This window comes from Protomyctophum bolini (assembly GCF_963924005.1).
Source record: "Protomyctophum bolini genome assembly, chromosome: 14".
NCBI lineage: Eukaryota > Metazoa > Chordata > Actinopteri > Myctophiformes > Myctophidae > Protomyctophum > Protomyctophum bolini.
The window spans coordinates 15,529,841-15,552,423 of NC_137875.1; the positions used below are offsets into that span (position 1 = coordinate 15,529,841).

The 22,583-nt window shown below is 43.2% G+C and overlaps 1 protein-coding gene across 1 annotated transcript in view; it reads left to right on the top strand.

Moving 5' to 3' along the window:
- The window catches only part of stox1 (storkhead box 1), a 33,893-nt gene that overhangs the window by 5,365 nt on the left and 5,945 nt on the right, over positions 1–22,583 (top strand). Inside the window, exon 2 of the mRNA XM_080781409.1 lies at positions 22,426–22,578. Coding sequence (XP_080637535.1) covers positions 22,426–22,578 — 153 coding nt within the window. The remainder of the gene's footprint in view (positions 1–22,425; positions 22,579–22,583) is intronic.

Sequence of the window (22,583 nt, forward strand, 5' to 3'; positions counted from 1 at the left end):
GGTGAAAGCGGAGAGGAGGTGACGTTGCGTCATTCTGCTGCCCTGGTTATCATAGCTAATGGGGTGAGAGGAGACGGACTGGGCCAGTGGGCCACCGTCGGGCCCCATTTTAGAGACGGAATATACCTAGGAGGAGGAGGTTTGTGGGGGCTGATGGAGGAAGGCCGGGCGGGGATTGTGGTGAGGTTAGAGAGAGGTAAACAGAGCAGGGCGAGGAGTTAGCATGAACAGGCTCCGTTGTTATCCTTATGGGAATGGGCCCCGCTGGTACTGGGCTTGACCTCTGGGCTCCAAGTCACTCACTGGAACATCTCTGACTTCTCCTCTTCTCCCACAGTCCTCGGGAACAACTTCACCCATTAATACGCAGATTACGCACTGTGAGCTTGTAGATCCACCATTTCTTTTTTTAATATCCACCATATATATGAAAACTGATTGCATCGCTCCACAGCCTAGGAGCGCCTGTTGCGCAATACTCGATGTTGCGCAACAGTGAGACTTCATCGGGAAAATGTTCCCCCCCTGTTTAGCCTATGAGAACGAAAATCTTAAAACCTTAATAACTCGCGATCTAAATCATCCCGTCCAATTCTAAGAAAATATCCTGTGTTAGACGGCCCTCCGCGGTCCAGTCGCTAGTCGCGGTAGTTTTACCTCCCGTTGTTGTCGATCGGCTCTAGTGTTTTGGCTACATTTAGTCCCTGGAACAACATCTTTTTAGATGGGGGTTGGCGGCCAATTACATGTATTTTTGGGGGTCCTTGACATGAACATGTTTGAGAACGACTGATATAGAAACATAGGTTTTTCAGAATAACTTCATGATTTTGAAGACATTTGTAGAATCGTCGTCAGGCCTAAATGGTAATGTGGGAAAATGAGCACTCATGTTGTTGTCCCGCTCTTCTGTTGAAACCAGAGGCGTCTCTCTCTCTCTCTCTCTCTCTCTCTCTCTCTCTCATGGTCATGGAGCACGTTAGTTAGCTGCTCCTGCATTATTCACCACCTATAGCGGCGTTTCTTTCTGCTATAGCAAGCCGAGCACGGATCACCCAAATATAAAACATTTATAGTGAAGACAGCCAATGAGGTGTCCTGTATCGTATCCTGCGTCGTCCTCACATCGCCCTCTTGTTTGTCTTCAAGGGGCGTCTGAGGCGTTGACCTTGAATGTGAACGAAGAAGAGCTCCCCCAGATTTTCATTTTCCATTTTTTTGTTTTCTTTAAAAAAAGATGTATGCCTCCTGCTGTGTACTCTATGGTCAAGCTAACGTACCACCGACCGCTCTGTACATTCTAGGCCAAGTTTCCTTTTTGAAATGGTATGTTTTATTTAACTCATCGTAAAGGCCGCGGTGGAGCATTCCCCGAATGCTTCATTTACCCCTGAGATCATTTCCTGTGCACATGCAGGTTTTTTTGCCCTTCACTTTTCACTTGAAAGTGTCGTATTATTTATTTTACACAAGGGCTCTCATTTCACGATGGGTGTTTTGTCAGAGTCTCAGAGCTCAGCGCTAATGGTCATAAGTCTCCCAGATGTGGGCTTATTACCCGTGACACCCCCCCCCACACACACGCTGGCCGTTACGTTACTGCACGGGGGTCAACGGCCCACCCTGTGCTGACTAAGCAGCAAAGGTCAAAGGTCATAACCTCTTTGCTAACTAGCCCCCTTGAGGTCTTTTTTTTTACTTGTCTAAATTTGAATGCAGTAATGCATTCATTGGTATATCCGTGCTGGCATGCATTTGTATTCCTTTATATTTGTGACAAATGTCACTGAGCAACTTAGATTTTCACTAATATTTGACCAGGAGTACTCAAAGTACTGGAGTTGAGTACTGATCTCCAGCCAGGTGTTCCTCGCTCGGAAGCAGCTGTGTGTGTGTGTGTGTGTGTGTGTGTGTCTGTGTGTGTGCGTGCGTGCGTCCTCTGAGGATGAGGGTAAAAACCCCATAACTTTTATATGTGCCCACAGTGTCATAACTGAGCTGCCAAGCAGTATATTCTGTTACCACATGGAGACGGTCTCCCGACCCGGCTTCTCTTAAATCATACTTTGCTAAAGAACACATTTCTCTCTGCGCCTTTCGCTACTTCTGGTACGACGTCTAACGTGTTACACATTTGAACCCGAAGCGGCGCTGTGGTTTTGGTTGAGGTCAAAGTTGTACCCTGAGCCTTGTCTGGAGACGAGGCCCGGGTCCTCCTAGTTCTGGTTTCTCACAAAAACAACACAGGAATGTTTTGGGAGAAAACCATACCCTGTCCGTCACTCCACTCCACCGCTGTGTGTGCGTGTGTGCGTGTGCGTGCGTGCGTGTAGCTTCTATCGCCCTTGACTTTATCACAAAATTCCTTTGACCAGAGTTTCCCCTTAATGTAATTTAGCCCAAATAAATAGACCATGTGAATTATTGTTCTACTGTAACATAAAATGCTTTTGTGCTTGCTTTTATGATTTATACGTAGCATGGTGGAATTATTAAATTGCTCAAGCGTGTTATTGTTTGGGCCTCACTGTAAATCAGCTGTGTGACAAGCTGTGGTTTTTAGGGTAATCTAGGTTGTACGGTCTTATTTCCCAAGCTTCAACGTTCTCCGTATGTCATTGTCCCAGGAGGTCAGAGGTCAGGGTTGTGTGTCTTGAAAGCTGTATCCTGGTAATTATTTTCCGGCAGTAGATTGCTGTCGGGCGGCAGAAACCTCCTATCTCCATATTTTAACTTTAGATCCTCAAGCTCACCTCAAAGCTTCTTGAGCTTGTAGATGTGCTACTTTAGCTATTGTTTTGTTGTTGGCGGTAACCCCAGACTATGTCCAGCTTTGAGGGTCTGTGTAAGCACAAACATGGAAGACAAAAGTGTGTAAACACAAACATTGAAGACAAAAGTGAGGACGCAATTTTGATTGGCTGGAATGAGATGATGTATGATAAGAGCGCGCCTCACTTCACACGGGTGTGATTTGAACAAAAATGCATCCTGAAAAGTAATCGTTTTGGATATGTGACCGAGGCTAAGCGAGACAAGAGACGGCATGCACTGCTGCAGCGGGAAACTGAAGTGAAAGCAGGGAATCATATCTTCAAATTGACATTGGTTGTTCAGTTTGACCACCAGTTTTGGAGATATTGGCTTATTGCAGAAAACAGCGATTTGAGAAAACAGGCTTGAAAGGTTCACTTCTGTGGTATTTACGATTACGCCTAGCTACACAAGCATTTATTTCATATTTACATCGTCATTTCAGCTCTGACATTTATTTCAGACATGCTCTAGTATGTGAAGAGTCTGCCTGCAGCTATTAACTCATTTTGGATAAAAACAATAAATCAGTTGTTCTCCTCTCCTGAACAGTTAGTTAGTCTTGCCGCCATGACTGTCTCTGTATCAAAAGGAGTCCCATATGAGGTTTCCACCCGACAGAGACGGCGGCATATTAATAGACACAGGTACAATAAAGAAACCTTGCCCTCTGGTCTCAGACATGACCTTTTTGCAGCGTCGCCGTGTCGGTATGCGTGTGAGAGACTGAGAGTCTGAGGTGTGTGTGTGTGTGTGTGTGTGTGTGAGCGAGCGCGTGAGCGTGCATGTGGGTGCGTGCGTGCCTCTCAGCACATCATTTGTTAGCCACATCCTCTTCCCATTGGCCAGGAAGCTAACCCCCAATGCGAATCAGGCAGGCCGGCCCATTTATTGACCCACACATTGAGCTCACCCATAGCAATGGCTCGCTGCCAACAATAACAGATGAGGAGGTTCCTCTGCACACAGAAATCCCCCCCCCCCCCACCCCCCCTCTGTGTTCGTTTAACTCTAGAGGGTGTGCGAGGGTCCGTTCCGATCCCCGCGCCCTTGGTGAAGTTGTATGAGCGCTGAGGATTTTAGGGTGTGTATTCCTCAGCTTACTCAAGCCGTGTGCAGTGTGTGTGGACCTTCCCTTATTGGATTTAGCCCTCTAGACTCCTGTGGTCAACACAGAGGTCATCCGATATCACATTAATTCTGGCATTTTTTAATAATATTCTCTTCAGTTTCCCGCGGCAGCAGTGCATGCTGTCTCTTTTCTCGCTGCAGCGGTACGATAACCACAGATCTGTGTGGTGAGGAGGAGCTCGTCTGGCCTCATTCCCCCCAGAATTCAAAACAAAAAGGAGGAGGAGATGTCCTGCTAATGCTACCACCAAAATGTGGAATGGCTTACCGATGGCTTACCAATTGCTTGCCGTTGAAGGACAGTTGCGCCATTGTGGGGGCAGAAATCAGTGCCAGTCACGTGGTTCATGTAACTCAAAATAGTGACAAATGCCCCTAGACTCCAGTCCATTCCGTGAACTTCCGTTTCAGGGAATTGTCACTTTTCGCCAATACGTGTGTTGTGTGAGAGAGACCTTGCCCGATGCAGTGAACAGAGATTGCCAAAAGACATTAAAGATCTGGACTCAATGTTAAACCTAAAACCCCTCAAAATACAATTGGGTTTAGTAGAACACCCTAGGCTTACTGCGAGAGGGAGGTCTATAGCCAACGCCAACTCGGGACTCCTGTATCGATGCCCTCCACATTTTCCTATCTAACATCAGCTTCTTGAGCGCTACAGTGTTTGTTAGCTAAGCTGTCGTACATATAGGTGGTGGTGCGCTTCTTTCCCCTCCTGGCTGTGCCCTGGGTTGGCTACCATAGAGTCAGTTTACTTGCCTCTAGTTCTGAGTGCCTGATGCATCCTTCTCTAGGAACACCCCTAGGGATAAGAACACCTTAGGAGCACCCCCCCACCCCACCCCTTTTCTGTACACATACCTTTTCTTGCTACTGGAGCTTTTAACGTTAAGTATTGTAATATTGTACGGTATATCATCTTACTGATGAATTATTGAGGTCAATGGACCGCCCTGGGGCTTGTGCTATACATTTTCCCGTCATGGTTTTAGTCGACCAAAACTAACACAGCTGAGACTGCTCCACATGTTTTCTTGAATACTTTTAATAGTCAGAAACGTAAACGGCACTGAGGTACAGTAAACGCCAGCAAAGGATATGGCACAAAAAAGTCCTGGGGGCTTGTTTCCATTGTGGTCCTATGTTAATGTATTCAATGGACGGAACAACTCAACACGGATGCAGCTGTAGGACCTTTTTTAGAAAGCTACGGTTCATATACAGCTGTAGGACCTTTTTTAGAAGGCTACGGTTCATGGGGCAGACGACGTGCAGGGGAGCGCCTGTCCGCTGCTGGGATAACAAACCCAGGAATCTGCCTGCTGCAGCTCTGGCTGTGTTAAACAGGAGGAAATGGGTTTCATCTGGGCCCAATGACTGCCATCATTCTTGATTAAGGGGTGTGGAACTGCTGCAAAGCATGCACCCGCTCTGCTCTCTCTTGTGTGTGTGTGTGTGTGTGTGTGTGTGTGTGTGTGTGTGTGTGTGTGTGTGTGTGTGTGTGTGTAAAAGTGACTGGAGGGTGGAGTGTGTCTAACACCTGGAATCTCTAAACATCCCCAGAAAAGGAAAACTTTGTAAAAATGAGTTTAAATAAAACCACTTGAGTTCTTGGTGGTGGTCAGTGCAAGAGAATGCTTGCCTTTAGCAACGACTTTTTGAACCCACACATAAGCACAAGCACAAAAGCATTCCTCCTGTAGTGTAGACACAAAGGGATGGATGGATAGGATATATATATGATTGATTGGTTGATTGATTATACAGATTTATGTTGATTTATATAGAGAATTATTTACATTTGCCATGTAAACCCTGTCATCTCTGATGTGATTGTGGTGATGGCACCCCAGATAATTAGAGTGGTAGGATGTTTTGTCGAGCTGAAAGCCACTGGCACAAAGTCTGTGTTTGTTTTTAACTTCATGTCTTTGGGTACACACAATGATGCTGGCACCACCAGGGCCACATGTACTTTTAATATCATATTGCACAGAGCACGCTTGATAACACTTTATATAAAATATGGGTTTGTCTTCCTCTCTGCATTGTCATCACCTGGTCAGCTGTTTCCTACTTGATAACAGGGACATTTTAATGTCGGGTACTGACTCGGGTTGAACTCTGTATGAATAGCTCTTACTCATGTGTGAGCTTGATGGTAAAGTATTCTTCGACTTAAGGCGCCATTTAGTCCTCAGAGTCAGACCTATAATCAGATATATCAGCTAATATTTCAAATGGCCTATGCATATTGGTTTAAATTAGTTAGTGATTGCTGATGCGGTGCCTATATGGCATGCTATAGAGTCAGACGATAGTTTTTTTGTGACTTGGGCATAGTGGCTTGGCTACTGTCATGGTTTCAGCCTGCTTGTGCACAAAGAGCCATTTCAAATAAAGTGCATAAGTAATGGAAGGAGTGAAGAAGTGAAAGCCGCCCTGGCTACACTTCCAGCCTCGTTACTCTCTGTATATTCAGTTCATATTCGTTGGAGTCAGTTTTACTGCACTGGGTGAGGCAATTCCAACAACACTAGTGGTTTCTAGGGTGACGCAAGACGACACAAACACCCCCCATCTGTGTCCCCGCGTGCTGTGCTGTTTGTGAGTCCACACACAGTGTGACACCCATTAATGGGTTTCTTACGGGAAATCGATTTTCCTCCCAGAAAGTCGGATTAGCGTCCTCTGCTCCTCATCTTTCGACCGTTCACTCTAAAGTCCCCCCGAGAAGAACTCGGCCTCGTCGTGAATCATTGTCTTCTTTTAAAGTTAGTAAAGCGTTTAAATGTCAAATTTAATACGCTACTAATGTGGCCACATTTAGCTGCGACGTACATAACTCAGTGGTGACAAGAAAAACATTCCATGAGTTAATGTGGGCTGTTCCTCCTTCCAGGGATTAGCTGATCTCACCACGTTGCCAACAAAGCAGGCCGTGACGCAACGAGGACATAGTGTCATGTATACTGTTGTACTGTTGATCTCTGCCTCCGACACACTGTACCTCTCTGCGTAATAATGTTTAAACACAGGCGTTAAGAGATAGTAAAAATATTTATGTAATGCCCCCCGGAAGACAAGGTATTTTTTTTACAGTTTAAGAATCAATAAAACTGTTTTATATCTGTTAATTTTCTTTATTGCACAGTAATGTGTTTTCAAGTGATTCCAGTTGGCAGTCATTTTGAAGGCTGTTCACCGCCCATGTTTAGGCCACGCGTTAACGTGAAACCCAATGATGTGTTTGTTCATCATTACACACCCACAAATACATGATCACACACACACACACACACACACACACACACACACACACACACACACACACACACACACACACATTACTACTATCATGTTTTACTAGGGGGGGTCCTTGAGCCCAGCAAAATCAGCTATTATAGCATCAACATGCTAGTTTAACTTTATTTTTACACTTTTTGTAGAAGTTGCACAGCTACAAGCTTCATGCGTTGTGAGCATCAGTAGAAATATAATGTTGCAGGTAAACCAAAGTCTCTTGCACACCTAGTGATCTGCTCAGGTAGAGCAGACATTAACCCATTTAGACCTGAGGACGATTCTACAAATGTCTTCTAAATCCTGACAGTTTTCTGAAAAACCTATGATTCTATGTCAGTTGTTCTCAAACATTTTCATGTCAAGGACCACCAAAAATATACATGTAATTGGCCGCTGACCCCAATCTGAAAATATGTTGTCCCAGGGACGCTCCAAGAAGCAAAACATTTAGTTAAAAACGTTCGCTCTGAAAGAATATATATTCAAAGATTTGCGCCACATTATCACGATTAAAAGAAAATAGCAGATCTACAAGCTCGTAGCGGTGCCACGCTATTAACAATGTTTTAAACACCAAAAGGGTGAATGGTTTAAGATATAACACTGAAGAACCCGTACACCGAAACGTTACCTTTATTAAAAGTGTTCTCTATTGAATGTTAAGTTAAGATTGTGTGCAGTGCAGGTTCTTCAGTTTTATATTATAAAAAAAAGTTTAGTAAGCATTTTTTCTCTTATGGGGGGGGGGGGGGGGGGGCTCTGTAGCTTAATGATAATATAATGCATCATAAAGTAGTTTGAGAGGCTGGCGTTACAGGTCAGGAGGACTGTGAGTTGTGAACTACGTGAAGGGATCTGCTCACATCTATCACAACATGGTCAAATCTCCATATTCAGACCGCAGCCATTTGGCCAGCAAGGTGATACCTAGGTGACACTTATATTAAACAACGTCAAAATAACCAACATTGCAGCTGTAGGGAACGCTTGAATTATCCTCTTTTAATCCGTTTTTGTTTAAAAATAAATAAAAATCCACCGTAGACTACTTCCTGTCAAGAAATTCCTTGCAGATGATTATTTTCTAAGTATCAGAGTATGGAAGCACTCGATATCAGTAAAGCAACCTCCTGCTGCCTCCTGCATTATATCATTATATGCACATTAAAAACAGGTGGTACTCATGGGCTGTTGGAGTGATAGTCAACGAGAACTTCCAAACTCCAGCACTTACAAAAAAATCATCTGCAAGGAATTTCTTGACAGGAAGTAGCTCATAAAATGTCTACGGTGAATTTTTATGAAACAAACACTTACAGATTGAAAGAGGATAATTCAAGCTTTCCCTACAGCTGCAATGTTGTTGATTTTGACGTTGTTTAATATAATTAGAGAGGACTTTGGGAAGTGTCACCTAGGTATCACCTTGCTGGCAAGATGGCTGCGGTCTGAATATGGAGAATTGAGCTGTTTTACTGCAGGCAGCAATTCACATAACGTGTGTGTGTGCTCTATGCAAGTCAAAGACGCAGGGGTGTGTGTGTGTGTGATGCAGACAAAGGGGAAAGGCTGAAGGTGTGGCGTCATTAAAACCACAGCACAGAGCCTCTCTCTCCCGTTTCACTCGGTGTGAATGAATGAGTGAATGTGTCGCTGCTGGTCGGGTGGAAACCTCATATCTCCATATTTAATATAAAACGTATTATTCACTGTGGCTGGCAATCCAGTCTGGCAGTGTGCCACGGGTTCGACTCCCGATCCTGACGGCTTTTACTGCATGTCACCCCCCCCCCATCTCTCTCCCCATTTCCTGTCAGCCTACTGTCAATCCCTCTATAAAAAAAATATATATAATACAGTATATATAAAATAAAGGCGAAAGCCAAAAAAAACCGCATTATTCAAGCACATTTCAGCCACCTCTTTTGACCATTAGGACATAGACATTAGACACTTGCCCAAATGTGCTGACCTCATCACATTTGTGATGACGTCTATGGCCTTTTTAAGCCCAAGGAGTGTTTTTCGTGCAAAACTAATGCTTGGAATGGATTCAGAATAATGAAATCCCCCTAGTTTGGCCATAGACCCCCTAGTTTGGCCATAGCACAAATGTGCTGACTTCATCACATTTGTGATGACGGCTATGGCCATTTTTTGCCCAAGGCTGAATAGGCTTGTGTTATTTGTTGTATCTTCCCTCTGTGTATTTTGTATTTACAAAGCTTAAAAGGCCAACATGAATGTCATTTTTATTTATATCTTTCAATGTCCAATGCCAAGACGCAGAATTGAATAATTAATTGCAATCATTTGTATGGCAACTAATCAACAACTAAGATGTTCATGATGGCAGTGGCAGTTGACAGTGACAGCCTATACTCAGTGGGTGGTTCGGAAAATAAACATTAAGGTTTGTTTTTCTTTTCTTTCGTTCTTCAGTTCATGTTGAATGGCACGCAGTGTGTCTTTAATAATATGAGAGGCTGAAGATTAGTCTGTTTGCTTATTAAAGCCTAAAAGATTAAAGGGACAAGATAAGGCGTGTGTGCGTGCGACGTGCGTGCATGCGTGTGTGCGTGTCTGTGCGCCTTTTCAGAATCTCAGACTGTGGGACCACCAGCTTGATGTTTAAATTAGAGATCTAACCGGTGATATGGAGGTGACAGAAGGTCAAGGGCAGTTAGATTTCCATCTGTATTGATTTTGTACCTGTAAGCTTTGTTTGTCCTCGCCAATGAGATTGATCATGTGTGTGTGTATGTGTATTAGGGCTGCGAATCTTTAGGTGTCCCACGATTCGATTCGATTCCGATTCTTGGGGTGACGATTCGATTCAAAAACGATCTTTTCGATTTTTCCGATTCTCGATTCAAAAAAGATTTTTTTCGATTCTAAAGCAGTTTATTTTATTAAAAACAATTAAATAGAATTTTAGCATGATCTACTCCAGTCTTCTGGCATGAAAGCAGAGTACATTTAGTAAAAAGCTTGTATAATTGTAAAGGTTTTATCAACTGAATGATTTAAACACACAAAGGTTAAATCCAAGAGTAAGAGAACATGTCTCATTTATTTAGCTTGCACAAATTTGAACCAGTACAAAAGTTACAAAATCTGTTCTCACTCAATACCAGAACAATACATTAGTATTAAAACAGGTGTAAAATAAATACAATTGGCAGGCTTAGCTTAGCTGGTAGTAAATGCACTATGCAGAAACCCAGGCCATAATGCATTGCATGCACAGGTACATTTGTGAAAAAAACCCCAAAAAAACCCCCATTTTTTTTCTTCTTTTTTTTTAATCGATTTTTGGAAAATGAGAATCGATTCTGAATCGGACAGCATTAGAATCGCGATTCTAACTCGAATCGATTTTTTTTGACAGGCCTAATGTGTATGTATATATAATATATCCAGAAGTGCTTGGAAACAAACCACTAGTGTTCGCTGTTGCCGTGGTGAGTTTTTTAGTTTTATGAAGATGTACTCATCTTTACCTGACAAACATTACCGGGATGCGTCGGTCCCTTCAGTCCAAGTGCTAAGAAATGTCAATGCAAATGTCTGGAAAACAGGGTTTGGTCATCTGTTGTGTCACAGGACTTAAAATGTCCCTTGTCAGTGTTACTTTGACAGTAGAGTCGGGGCCGTCATTTTGGGTCCCAGAGAATGGCTGAATACCTCCACTTTTATGCATATTTTCTGTAACTTTATTTTGCAGATGAATCTGATTTTAGATTGGCATCTTCCACCGGGTTGGGCTTCTTGTCTGCAACCATACATTCAATAACCACCTTCAATCTTCCCTTAAATACAGTGAAAATAGCCCGATCTACAGGCTCACAACATGGCTCATTGTGACGTGTTGTGGGCTTGTAAATAAACAGTGTTTGCTAAGTACCAGTAGTCTTTTCTTTTGCCACCCCTCTAGTTTTCAATGAAATTACGCCTCGAGTCGTCGGGCAGATTCTTGTTTTTTTAGCCACTTAAAAGATGAGACTTGGAAATGACTTCACTTTCAGATGAATATACAACGCTGGCAGTGTCTTTACCCTGAAGCAGAGCCGTTGAAAGAGAGTTATGTCACTCTTAGATCTCACCGCAACGAACACCATCATGTGGTTCATGTGTCGTGTGTGTCGCACTGTACTAGACCCATATATATATATATGAGGATCCAACGTTGGAACTATACATTACTGTTTGGAACTATTGGTAGCACGGTGGCAATAAAGCGTTAATGTCTGCATTCTCGTTGTTCTTCTTGTCTCTAAACACGCCAAAACGGATTCCAAACAAGTTGGTTTTACCAATAAATTACAGAATATTGAATGTGATATGAATATCCTATTAGCTTACAATGAAAGGCTATGGAAGAGTCGTCATAACTCTCTCTCTCAATAGCCCTGCTCTGAATCTGTGTGTGTGTGTGAGTGTGTGCGTGTGTGTGTGCGTGCATATTCATTCCCCTCGGAGAAAATGAAGGTAATGCAATCACATGTGAAATGGGACTCATGTGGCCCATCGGGCCAGCGGAGCCAACCACACAGTCAGCCATGTGAGCACATGTGGCATTGATCAGACTCGGGAGCCACGAACATCTCTTTGGAGAGCATCTGTCTGCCAATCCTTCTCAACAATTTGTGGAGTGTGATTTCAATCTCTTCAGTCAGCATTTTCAATCATGACCAGCTGTTTATTCCAACCCGGGGACTGACACCTTATGACTTGACAGGATGTGAAACAGTGAAAGTGATTCCGCTCTAGATTGGAAGGGTTTCCGCGGCATTACTCGGCTGTATGCTGGGATGTGTATAATAATAATGTATACAACGAATCAGGATCATCACTGCGATGCCAAGTATGGGGGTTCGTGCAAAGGAAATGTATCGGTGGAACAAAAACATTTAGCCACTTAACGCATTAAAACCGGGAAAGCTGTGTCATTCGTTGGCTATTTAAAAAATAGCAGAGATACAAGCTCACAGTGCGGCACTTTGTGCCATGCTGTGAGCTTGTACATCTGCTATTTTGGAACATATTTGAAACATTGAACTTGTTTGACTGCCACCTAGTGTGCATTGGAGGTAGTTAGCTTCCGCCACCCATTTACATCCTGTCTCCCAGCCTCGCAGAGTGAGCGAAGAAGCGGCTTATGTTAGCAGTAACTTACGATGTTTATCTGTCGCCAGAAACGGCAATATGTCGATCGCGATGCGCTGGAAAATCACAAATCACATCCGTAACTCATGATGGATCATCATCACCGTGGACAGCGCCATATTCTTCCGAGATAACAGCCAAAAAATATTTCTACTTTATATGGGATCCTTCTATGGAATGCGCACGCACGTTTCCTTGTGCTGGGGGTGACGAAGGTATTGCCTGGCAACCGGGACAGGACTAAAGGTTGGTTTTCAGCGTAGCCGTTTCATATTGATACAAACGTTATAAAGCTGTGATATCGCGGTTTCGGCAGACAATGGGTCTCGATTACAAAGACGCAACATTGCGGCTTCGGCAGTAAAAATATATATGGATTAAATTTTAGCCCAATATACTTTTATGAATCACGATTTATTTACCTTCAATGACATCCAAAAAAGGAGCACCAGGGTTAAAGTGCTTACCGTAACAGTTGACACACAACACTACCGTATTCGTATTATAGTATAAACCGACTCGTATTGGTGCAAAGTTATCGTCGCAGAACATAGTGGGCTGTGTCTACATACAAAGAGAACACTGACAAAATGGTCAGTTCAGAGTTATAATAAGTTATGTAATCAACAAAACTCCAGTCAAATGGAACCCAAAAGCTGGGACTTACTGCGATGACAATGTGCATACCGGTAATTTAGTAGAATGGCATACAGACATTTTAGAGATGACGAGTTGAATTACTGGACTAAACGACACATTGATTGTGTGTATTTTTTGTGTGTACCTTTCCTTCATCTGGGCCTATCTGTTTGGTCTCCCCCCTCTCTCTCTCCATTGCATTGTGCAGCAGGGTTGTGTTGGTTGCCATGGCATTCGGCAGGGCATTCATTGCTCTGTGTGTGTGTGTGTGACAAAGGGCGTAATGTCTGCGGGCCAGTCTTGGATTACAGGAACACAGTTCCGTTTTCCCCAGGAGAGAAGAGGGTTACCGCCAGCCTGACGGTCACGCCTGCTAATGTTAGACTCAATAAACACTAATCCGTCCGTCCTTCCAGTTCACTCACTCACGGGGCACCACCTGGGTTTGTTCAGGAGTTTATTCACAAATAAACTGCTGTGGATATATTTCTGTTCTGTGTCGAACACCTGTGTTGTTTGTCCCATGCACCCCCCTTCTTACTTTCCTTGTCTAGCTGCCAGAGTTGCCTAAACCACTTACTATAATTGACTTCGGGCCTTTTCTCTTTTTATAAAGTAGTTTCCGAATCTTGGTAGTTGAACCAAATTGACCCGTAAGGGTAAACTCAGAGTTACAGACCTGTAATGCTCCATTTGGAGCATCAAGAAACCCAGAGGGTCCCTGGCCTGGTGCCCCACTTGTTATCGGACCGGTACTCAGTATCGATCGAAACTTCTGCCAATATTCAACATCACTTTAAAGTAACGTAAAGTCGACTAAATAATCCCAAGATTTTAGTCGACTAAATCTACAGTTGATTTAGTTGACTAAAATTGTTGTTTTGGCAGGCCTTGATGTCGTCGTAATGGCAGGTTTTACACTTTGGTTGCATGCTGAAAATGGCCGAATGCGTTGTGATCTTGTAGATCTGCTATTTTCAGCGTGCAACCAAACGTAAAATGACTTGTCTTTTAGTTCTACTGGATCTCTTATCCACTAGTTTTTATTTGTTCACGAAATTGTCAGTATATTTAGTCTTAGTTTTAGTCATCATAGCTTGTCTTCCTCAGTGAAAGTACTAGTCGACGAACCTTTTTCGTCATAGATTTAGTCTACGAAATCAACACTACTTGGCTCCTAGGTAGCAGAGCCATAGAGTAAGACAGAGTTACGACAACTCCGTTCAATTCATGGGGCCAGTCCAATGGCGGCTCTTCTACATAGACTTCTGTTGAATGGGGACAACAAATGGGGACAAGTCCTGGACCGAAAGTTGGCAGAAATGCATTGGACTCGGGCAACAGCCCAGCTTTAATGATCTTAAATCCCTTTATTTTAGATTGTTTTTTAGTAATAGTACAGCTTAAACATTAAAGAGACTTTAGTTGTCACTGTACAATACTTAACCCATTCTGGGCGGGAACCCCTTTTGGTGTTAGCATTATGTTATGCCTTAGCTATTGAAAAATAGCAGATCTACAAGCTCATAGCCCGCCACCGAGTGGCGCGCTACGAGCTTGTAGGTCTGCTATTTTTGAAATATCGAAGAACGACTGACATAGAAACATAAATTTATTTATTTGCGCCGCCCTCGTTGAAAACGATGTATTTCCAGCTTGTTCAGGCTGCATGAACAGCGTACGAGTGCTCAGTTTTCTGCCCTCTCAATATCCTAACTCTGTCTTACTCTATGGCTCTGCTAGGTAGGTACCCTGATGCAAAATAGGCCCGTAGTGTCTTTACAAACATGGTCAGTGTTTTCCCCACCATCAGCTGCTCACCTCTGTGGTCAGTTACTACAGTTCTTCACAACAACAACAACTAGCCCCCCTCTGACCTTACTACGGTCTACTTACTCTACTAACTCGCTGTCCTAGCTCCTCTGTCAGGGGGGTTAACAAACAATGCTCGTGGGTTGCTATGCAGGATGGGCTGGCAGCCAGGGCTCTTCTATAGGAAGTTATCAACAACAATGGAGCGCAAAAGGCAAGCGGGCGGTAATTCACTGCCCAGGGAGACAGACTATTGAGACATCCTCTCTGAGGTTTAAAGTCAGATTAAAGCCTTGTGTGCAGAGAAGGCTGCCGGGGAAGGCAGTTTATTTCCCCTCCACAATCTGCCCCTCTGTGTCATCGGATCAGGTGCACAAAGAAAGAGCCAGCAAGCGCCATGGGCTTCGGGAGCTTAATTTGAGCCACTGGAGTTTACTGACGGTGCAATTGATGTTTTTGTGGATTTAATAACTTCACTTTAAAGCTATTCCTCCTCGCTCCTCCTCACACTAGATAAGACACGTCCGTCGTCCGCCCTCGAACATATCTTCTGAAAACATTGTTCCAAATAAATATAAGAGTGAATAATTATTTATAAGATGCACTAATTAACGCACAAATCTCCACCAGGAGGCATACCTTACCTGCCTCCCTCCATCTTTTTGTGAGTCTGGGGCGTGTCAGCTGAGGACAATGTTTTGGGGTTGTGCGCATGCAGTGGTGGAAAAAGTACTCAAATATTTTACTCAGGTTAAAGACGAGTATCAATACAACATTTATAAAATAATACTCTGTTACAGGTTCACTTGAGTTCACGTGAGTAAAAGTACGAAGATTGCACCAAATGCACCAAAAGTAAAAAGTATTCATAATACAGAATGTCCCATTTTCCCAAGTTGTCCCAAGTTTTCAAAATGCATGCAAATCTTTTGAAAATAGCCAAAAGTATAGGGCTGAAATGGCTAATGTATGTTTTGTAATAATGATGATTATCTCAAATAATTACAATTAGGCAAGTATAGTAATAATGATGTAATGTCTTCTGCTAACTAAGTGTGATTGTTAATTCATTGTGAAAGATGTTTGTATGGGGCACGGTGGCGTAGTTGGTAGTGCTGTCGCCTCAGCTAGAAGGTCCTGTGTTCGATTCCCGCTGGGGACGCTGTGGGCGCTGGTGGCGTGTTCTCTCCTCCGCGTCATCTGTACCCGACCTGATGGAGGGGAAAGGAACTGGTTGGAATAATGTCTTCCTTCCACGTGCTACATCCAACCAGGGAAACTCGTGCATGAAGGAAGCATGAGTTCAAGTCTGTTGCTCTCCCCAGGTTGGCGGAGGGTGTGTAGAGCCCAGGATCACATTAGATAATTGACACAGGGGTGAAAAATGGGTTACAAAATCGTGGGATAAAAATTATAAAAAAAGAAAAGACTGATGTTTGTATGACCACGGGTCAAGGAAAGGTTTCAATGTTACAGTATGTGCTGGGTTTTCACTCACCCACATTGGCTGTGGTGTAAAAAGTATGACGGAATTGAAAATGTACAAAAGTATCGGCATCAAAATATACTTAAAAAAAGTAAAAGTACTCATATTGCAGAATGTTCAAAATGTGTAGAAAATCTATTTTCAAATGGCCGAAATGTATAGGGTTGAAGTGGTTAATTCGAATAAGAAAGAAAATCTAGCAATTATTCACTAAAGTTTTCAAATAATTGTAGTGAAGTAAAAGTAAAACTTTTGGTTCTGAAATGTAGTGGGGTAAAAGTAAAAGTACTGGAAATTGGAAATACTCAAGTAATGTACAAATACCTCAAAATTGTACTTAAGTAAAAGTCCTTGGCAACAAGACGATAGGCAACGAAAGGCCGTGAGCGGTTTGTTTACAGTAGGCTTATCTGTAAACAGACATACTGTAGCAATCTCATAATCTTCACCCATAAGAAAAATATCCCTTAACAAGAACAATGTTGGTGTGGCTAGAGTTTAGCTGAACAATATATATTTGTTTACGTGCATAGAATATCTGAGACTGGACTGCAACTTTGACAAGATGCTATTTGGGTCTGGAGCCTTGACTCCACGTGATGATTGGCTAGTCCCAGCAGTCCATGAGGCAGACAAACGTATTCAGGAACTGAGGAGGTCCAACGATACTGATCGGCTGAGTAGTTTATGACGTTTAGCTGTGGACAGACGCACATACGGACGGGATTGAGTGGCTATAAAAAAACAATAACGATTAATTCAAAAAAGAATCTGCACTGGATGATGAAGATGATGATGAGTGATGATACATTTTTGAGCAGTACCTCCGCTCCAATGCGCACCTATGTCTGTCTGTCTGTCTCTGTGTCTGTATGTCGGAGCACAGAAAGCTGCAACACCTAAAGTGGCCAGTAGAGTACAGCACAGAGTAAAGTGTCACAGAGGACACTACAGTACGAGCCCTGGGCCGTTCCTGGGGCTCTGGATGTTTGCCGGAGACCCCCCACACGGACACCCCCCCCCCCCGGGGTACCCCCACATGGTAACTTTGTCATTTCTCGACCGTTGATGAAATCTCATCATGTGATAAATGTCATGGCATCGGAACGGCACAGTCATTCTAGGCATCGCCAGCTTTTCCCATACAGGCAGGCCTATCGGAACAACTACATATTATAGGTGGGTTTGTTTCTGCGCAGCAAAGTTATGGGTCGTAACGTAATGCAGCACTCAGTCATTCAGCAAATCTGCAGTGCATCTCTCTAGTCTGAGACAGAGGTCACATGATCACAGACTGCAGCTCTGACTGACTGACTGACTGTAATCACGCACAGCTGATTAGAAAGTGGTTTTGCTCCCTGAATGTGCACACACGCACACACACGCACACACACACACACACACACACACACACACACACACACACACACACACACACACACACCCAGTGATGTTTGTAAACTAGAAACCCATCTATTGTTAATATTCACAATAGACCTAGACAGTATATACAGTCCATATACACAATGTGGAGAGATTTGTTTGTGTGTGTGTGTTAGGGCTGCACGATATGGACAAAAAATCATATCACGATATATATGGCAGATATCTCGATATCGATAGGATGACGATATATCGTGCAGCCCTAGCTGACACCGTCGTCGGGAGACTCCAGACCTGAATCGCCAGAACATATTTTCTTAATGGACCTGGCTAGCGATGCAGGGCTGGAGCCAGGCTACAACAGGACAGAGGGACAAACGAGTGATGCTTTATTTTCCGAGGGGCACAGGCTAAAATAGAGGGCTGGCTTTAGAAGTGGACGATATATTGTCGATATAGACGATATATCGATATGTCGACGATATATCTATATTGCGATACCGTTGCCTTTTTGCGATACTGATATTGTGCATGTTCATACCTCGATATCGATACGATAACGATATATTGTGCAGCCCTAGTGTGTGTGTGTGTGTGTGTGTGTGTGTGTGTGTGTGTGTGTGTGTGAATCTGGACATTTTTTGCACTTTGGGTTCTACTGTGTATAATCTGTGTGTGTGTGTGTGTGTGTGTGTGCGTGCACGCACCTTGTGCATGCTGTACTGAGGCAGCTATCTGATTAGTGGTTTATTTTCTCTGCCTTCACCTTAAGTGGTTCAAGTGTTAGGGTTGTAAATGTTTACTTTCCAGCGAGTGTGAGCCTGTCGCTGTTCTTACTGAATGCCCAGGGGTGCGTCGGAGAATCACGCACGCACACGCACGCACACACACTGAATTCACACATTTAATACATAACTGATTGTTGAAATTTGAAAACATAATGGTTCATAGGTAAATATAAATTAAATCATATGGCGTGAACTAATAATTTAGTAAAAATGGCAGCACTGCCGGTTGTTAAATTCAGGCTAGGCCAAATTGGCCATATAGTACTATATAAGGGTTGGGGTCAGGAGTCGGGACCAAAGAAGGACCCCCAAAATTATCTGTATCTGGCCCTATAGCTGGACCCTCATCTGAAAATATGCTGTGTCATACAAGATACAAGATGTATGTAAAAAAACTAATAATAATCCATCCGTTGTGAGGTTGTAGCTGATTAACTACAAACTCACTTTCCAATCCTGTGCTGCGTATAGAGATCACTGCCCTTCCTGTCTGCAGCTGATAGGTCTGTTACACTTGAACTATCTTAAAGACTGCGTCTCTCTCTCTCTCTCTCTCTCTCTCTCCCAGGCAGCTCTGTTGCTAATCATTCACCAGCATCGCTAAATGGCTTTGTTTGTTTTGGTGCTTTACATTTGGACCAGAAGGGAGGGATCACAGTTTTCTGTTTTTATAGATATTGAACCAATGAAAAGTGTTAACAGAGTAAAAACTCACAGCCCCAGCGTACAATTGCAGACTGTCACTGTAACCCGACGAGGGAAATAACTAAATATGGAGACGGACACAGGACTAGCTTCACACAGCTCCTTCTCAGACGCTGTCCTCACGCCAAGTGAGGCTCTTTATTTAGAACACACCCAAATCATAGTACACGGCCATCACAGGTGGCGTACGTACATGTTCAATCAATTATTCAATCAAAGCATCACATCAAACAGCATAAATAATAATAATATTAGTTTGCCTCTTCTTCTTCAAAAAAAAGTTTTTACTTAAGTAAAAGTATCAATACTGCAATGTAGAACTACTCTGTAAACGTCCGGAATTCAAAGTACAAAAGTATTGGTACCAAAAGTACTAAGTATTCACTATGCAGAATGTCTAATTTCAAGTTTTAAAATGTCTAAAAATCTTTTGAAAATATCTGATTGTGTTTTGTAATAATAATCCAAGTAACTAGTAATAGTAGTATGTATGTTTTCAAATAAATTAATTTGAGTAAAAGTACAATATTTGGATCTGTAGATGTAGTGGAGTAGTATTGGATAATGGAAAAACCAGAGTAAAGTACAAATTCCTCAAAACTGTACTTAAGTACAGTACTTAAGTAAATGTACTTTACTGCTCAACAAAACGTATTAACAGGAGCCTGTGACCAAACGGTGACTACAGTGCTCCCGTTGGAACACAGGTTCTGTTTTCCATTTTCCTGAAAACTAAAACACTTTTGGACATACTGTAAGTGTCCCCAGTGCGATGATTTGACAATGTTTTGATCTCACGGTTTACGAATGGTAGAGCACACCATAAAAGGTATACAAATGTCTTTATTTGGCTGACAACTTTTCAATCCTCTTGTGGATCTTCATCAGGTCAGGACCTGATGGAGAAAGAAGCTTTTTCCACCTTTTATGGAAACCGTTTCCCAAACAGTGGGTCGGGACCCATTTGTGGGTCGCGGACACATTTTTCTCATAGGGACAATAAGGCCATGACACGGTTAGCACTTTCAATATCAAATGACACTGATCATCCCCTGGATTTCCTTTTTCAACTATCTAACAGCCATCTGGACAAAGATGCAGAACCTTAGCATGGAAAAAGATCTGTTTGAGGGGGCAGTTTTGCCCCCTCAGCCATCGCAGCATGAAAAAACTGCCCTGCCGATAGGGTGGTTCTGTGCACAGTGGGGACCACATGTTTATGTACTGTCTTTATATTGTTTTTCTGTGCTATATGTTGTTTTGATTTCGGTGTTTGCTTTGATCAGACTATGAAGATGAATATCCTTCGGGACAATAAAGATTATTATTAAGGTTGACTGAAGCAGACAACCTGGAGGGTTGTGAATGTTGTGTCAAGCAGGGAGGCAGCACACAATGGAAAGGTCTAATTGTTTCAAAGTCCACAGTCGGTCGTGACATGCTGCAGTCCGGTTCCCGGGCGTGGGACAGTTTTATGGCGCTGCTACTATCTCTCTCTCTCTCTCTCTCTCTCTCTCTCTCTCTTCTCACTTGATGTGAAACAGCCCACTAAAGGTAGCCCGTAAAAATAACAAAACAAAAAAGAAAACGATTTGCCCGAGGGAGCATGATCACTGTAGTGTGTCCCATTTCAGCAACTGGTGTATGAGATGAATTCGTGTGCAGTTACTTGTCTTGGGCCTGAGAAGATTAAAATGCCTCTAAAATGTCTGTGTTGTGTTTTGAGATTAGCTCGTTTTATGATTTCAATTTTCAAAGCCCTGGAGGAGCTTCTCTCTCCCTAAAGTTTGTTAACATATCATTGGAATTCCATCAACCTCCCTCTTTCTTCCCCCCCCTGACACTTTTTGTTGTTCTAAGACTTTTGGAATAACATGTGTTGGTGCCTTTTATAATCTAAGGGCACCTCTTGGCTGAGTAGAACCTTATGATATATAGAAAGATATCTGATCTCACCCCAGCAGGCAGACCTGTGGTCACTTCTGTGAGAGTAATGGAATTCTGTGGTCTGCCCCAGTATAAATGGAATTTCAATTGCAGTCAGGCACGGTTCACAGAACTTGCATAAACGGACCACCCTGATCATGGCTTTAGAAGGTATAGGTAGAAGTGGAATATATAAACGTCACGTGATTATGAATGTTTGCTCTGGCCAGATAAGAATAGTGGCATATCTAGCCCCCGTGTGTTGGCGTGCATTATTACAGAAGGCACACCTGTCTCACTTAGGTGATTTGGTGATGTCATTTGTCGAAATGCTGCCCCTACCACTCTTTTACCCCTATAGAGATAAGTTCATCACTCAGCACATACATTTATTAAAATAAATGTAGTTTTCGTTTTTGGCTAGGTGGCCAAGCCTTCATCCAATCAGGATAGAGAGGGGCCTTCCGCCAATCATGATCGAGCGGGGGCGGGGCTTGGTGTGCGTGCTGTTGGCCTGTCGCGTGGACCGGGAGGTTTTCCAAATCTCCCAATTCACTGAATGCTCCTTTTAAGGCCATTGATGGGAAATGACCACCACACATTACATTGCTGTTACGTTTGAACTACGGCACTTACCTTCTCAAACCACTGGCTAAAGGCTCCACATGTTCATCCTGAACTGGGAAGATCTACCGCCGGTTTTGATGCTCTAGTTCCATGGAATAATCCGCTAAAGATTAATGTGGCGACATATATAACAAAGTAATAACCTGCTCTCAACTCTCCCTACCTCACTATGTAACTGTTTTTAACCTACTAGTTTTCTGTTTGGGTTTTATTCAGTTGTTTCTGTGTATGTGTCTTCATTGTTGGTGTGTGTGGCGTGCGTAATCTCGTGACGAGGGCAAACCTCAGTGCTCCTTTCGAGAATAAATAAAGGTTAAAGATGGAGTGCCATCAGGTACTATGATTATACTAGGAGGAAGATTTTTTCTGTTTTTCTGTGGCCAAACCCACCAGTTCATTTAAGTATAGTTTTCACCTTAGCCTGGTTTTCGCCCACCTGAACCCACCCACCTGCCTTGCCCACAGCTGTAGTGTGTTGTAGGGGGCAATCCAATGAGGCATCTATTTTTTTCATATCTATTATTATAACCACACCTGGGGGTCTATTAGAGTAATGTTAACTCCATAGACACATACTAAACAGACGCATCACAGCACTCCATCTCTAATCAATCAATGGTGTCTTATCTGTTTCAGGTGACCTGTCCCCAGTGCAGATGTGCCCAGTCCCCCAGTCCCAGTTCATCCCCCTGGCCGAGGTACTGTGCTCCGTCATCTCCGACATGAACTCCTCCCACGTCACTGTCACCCAGGAAGCACTCATCAACCACATGAGCAAAGCCCATCCAGGTAAC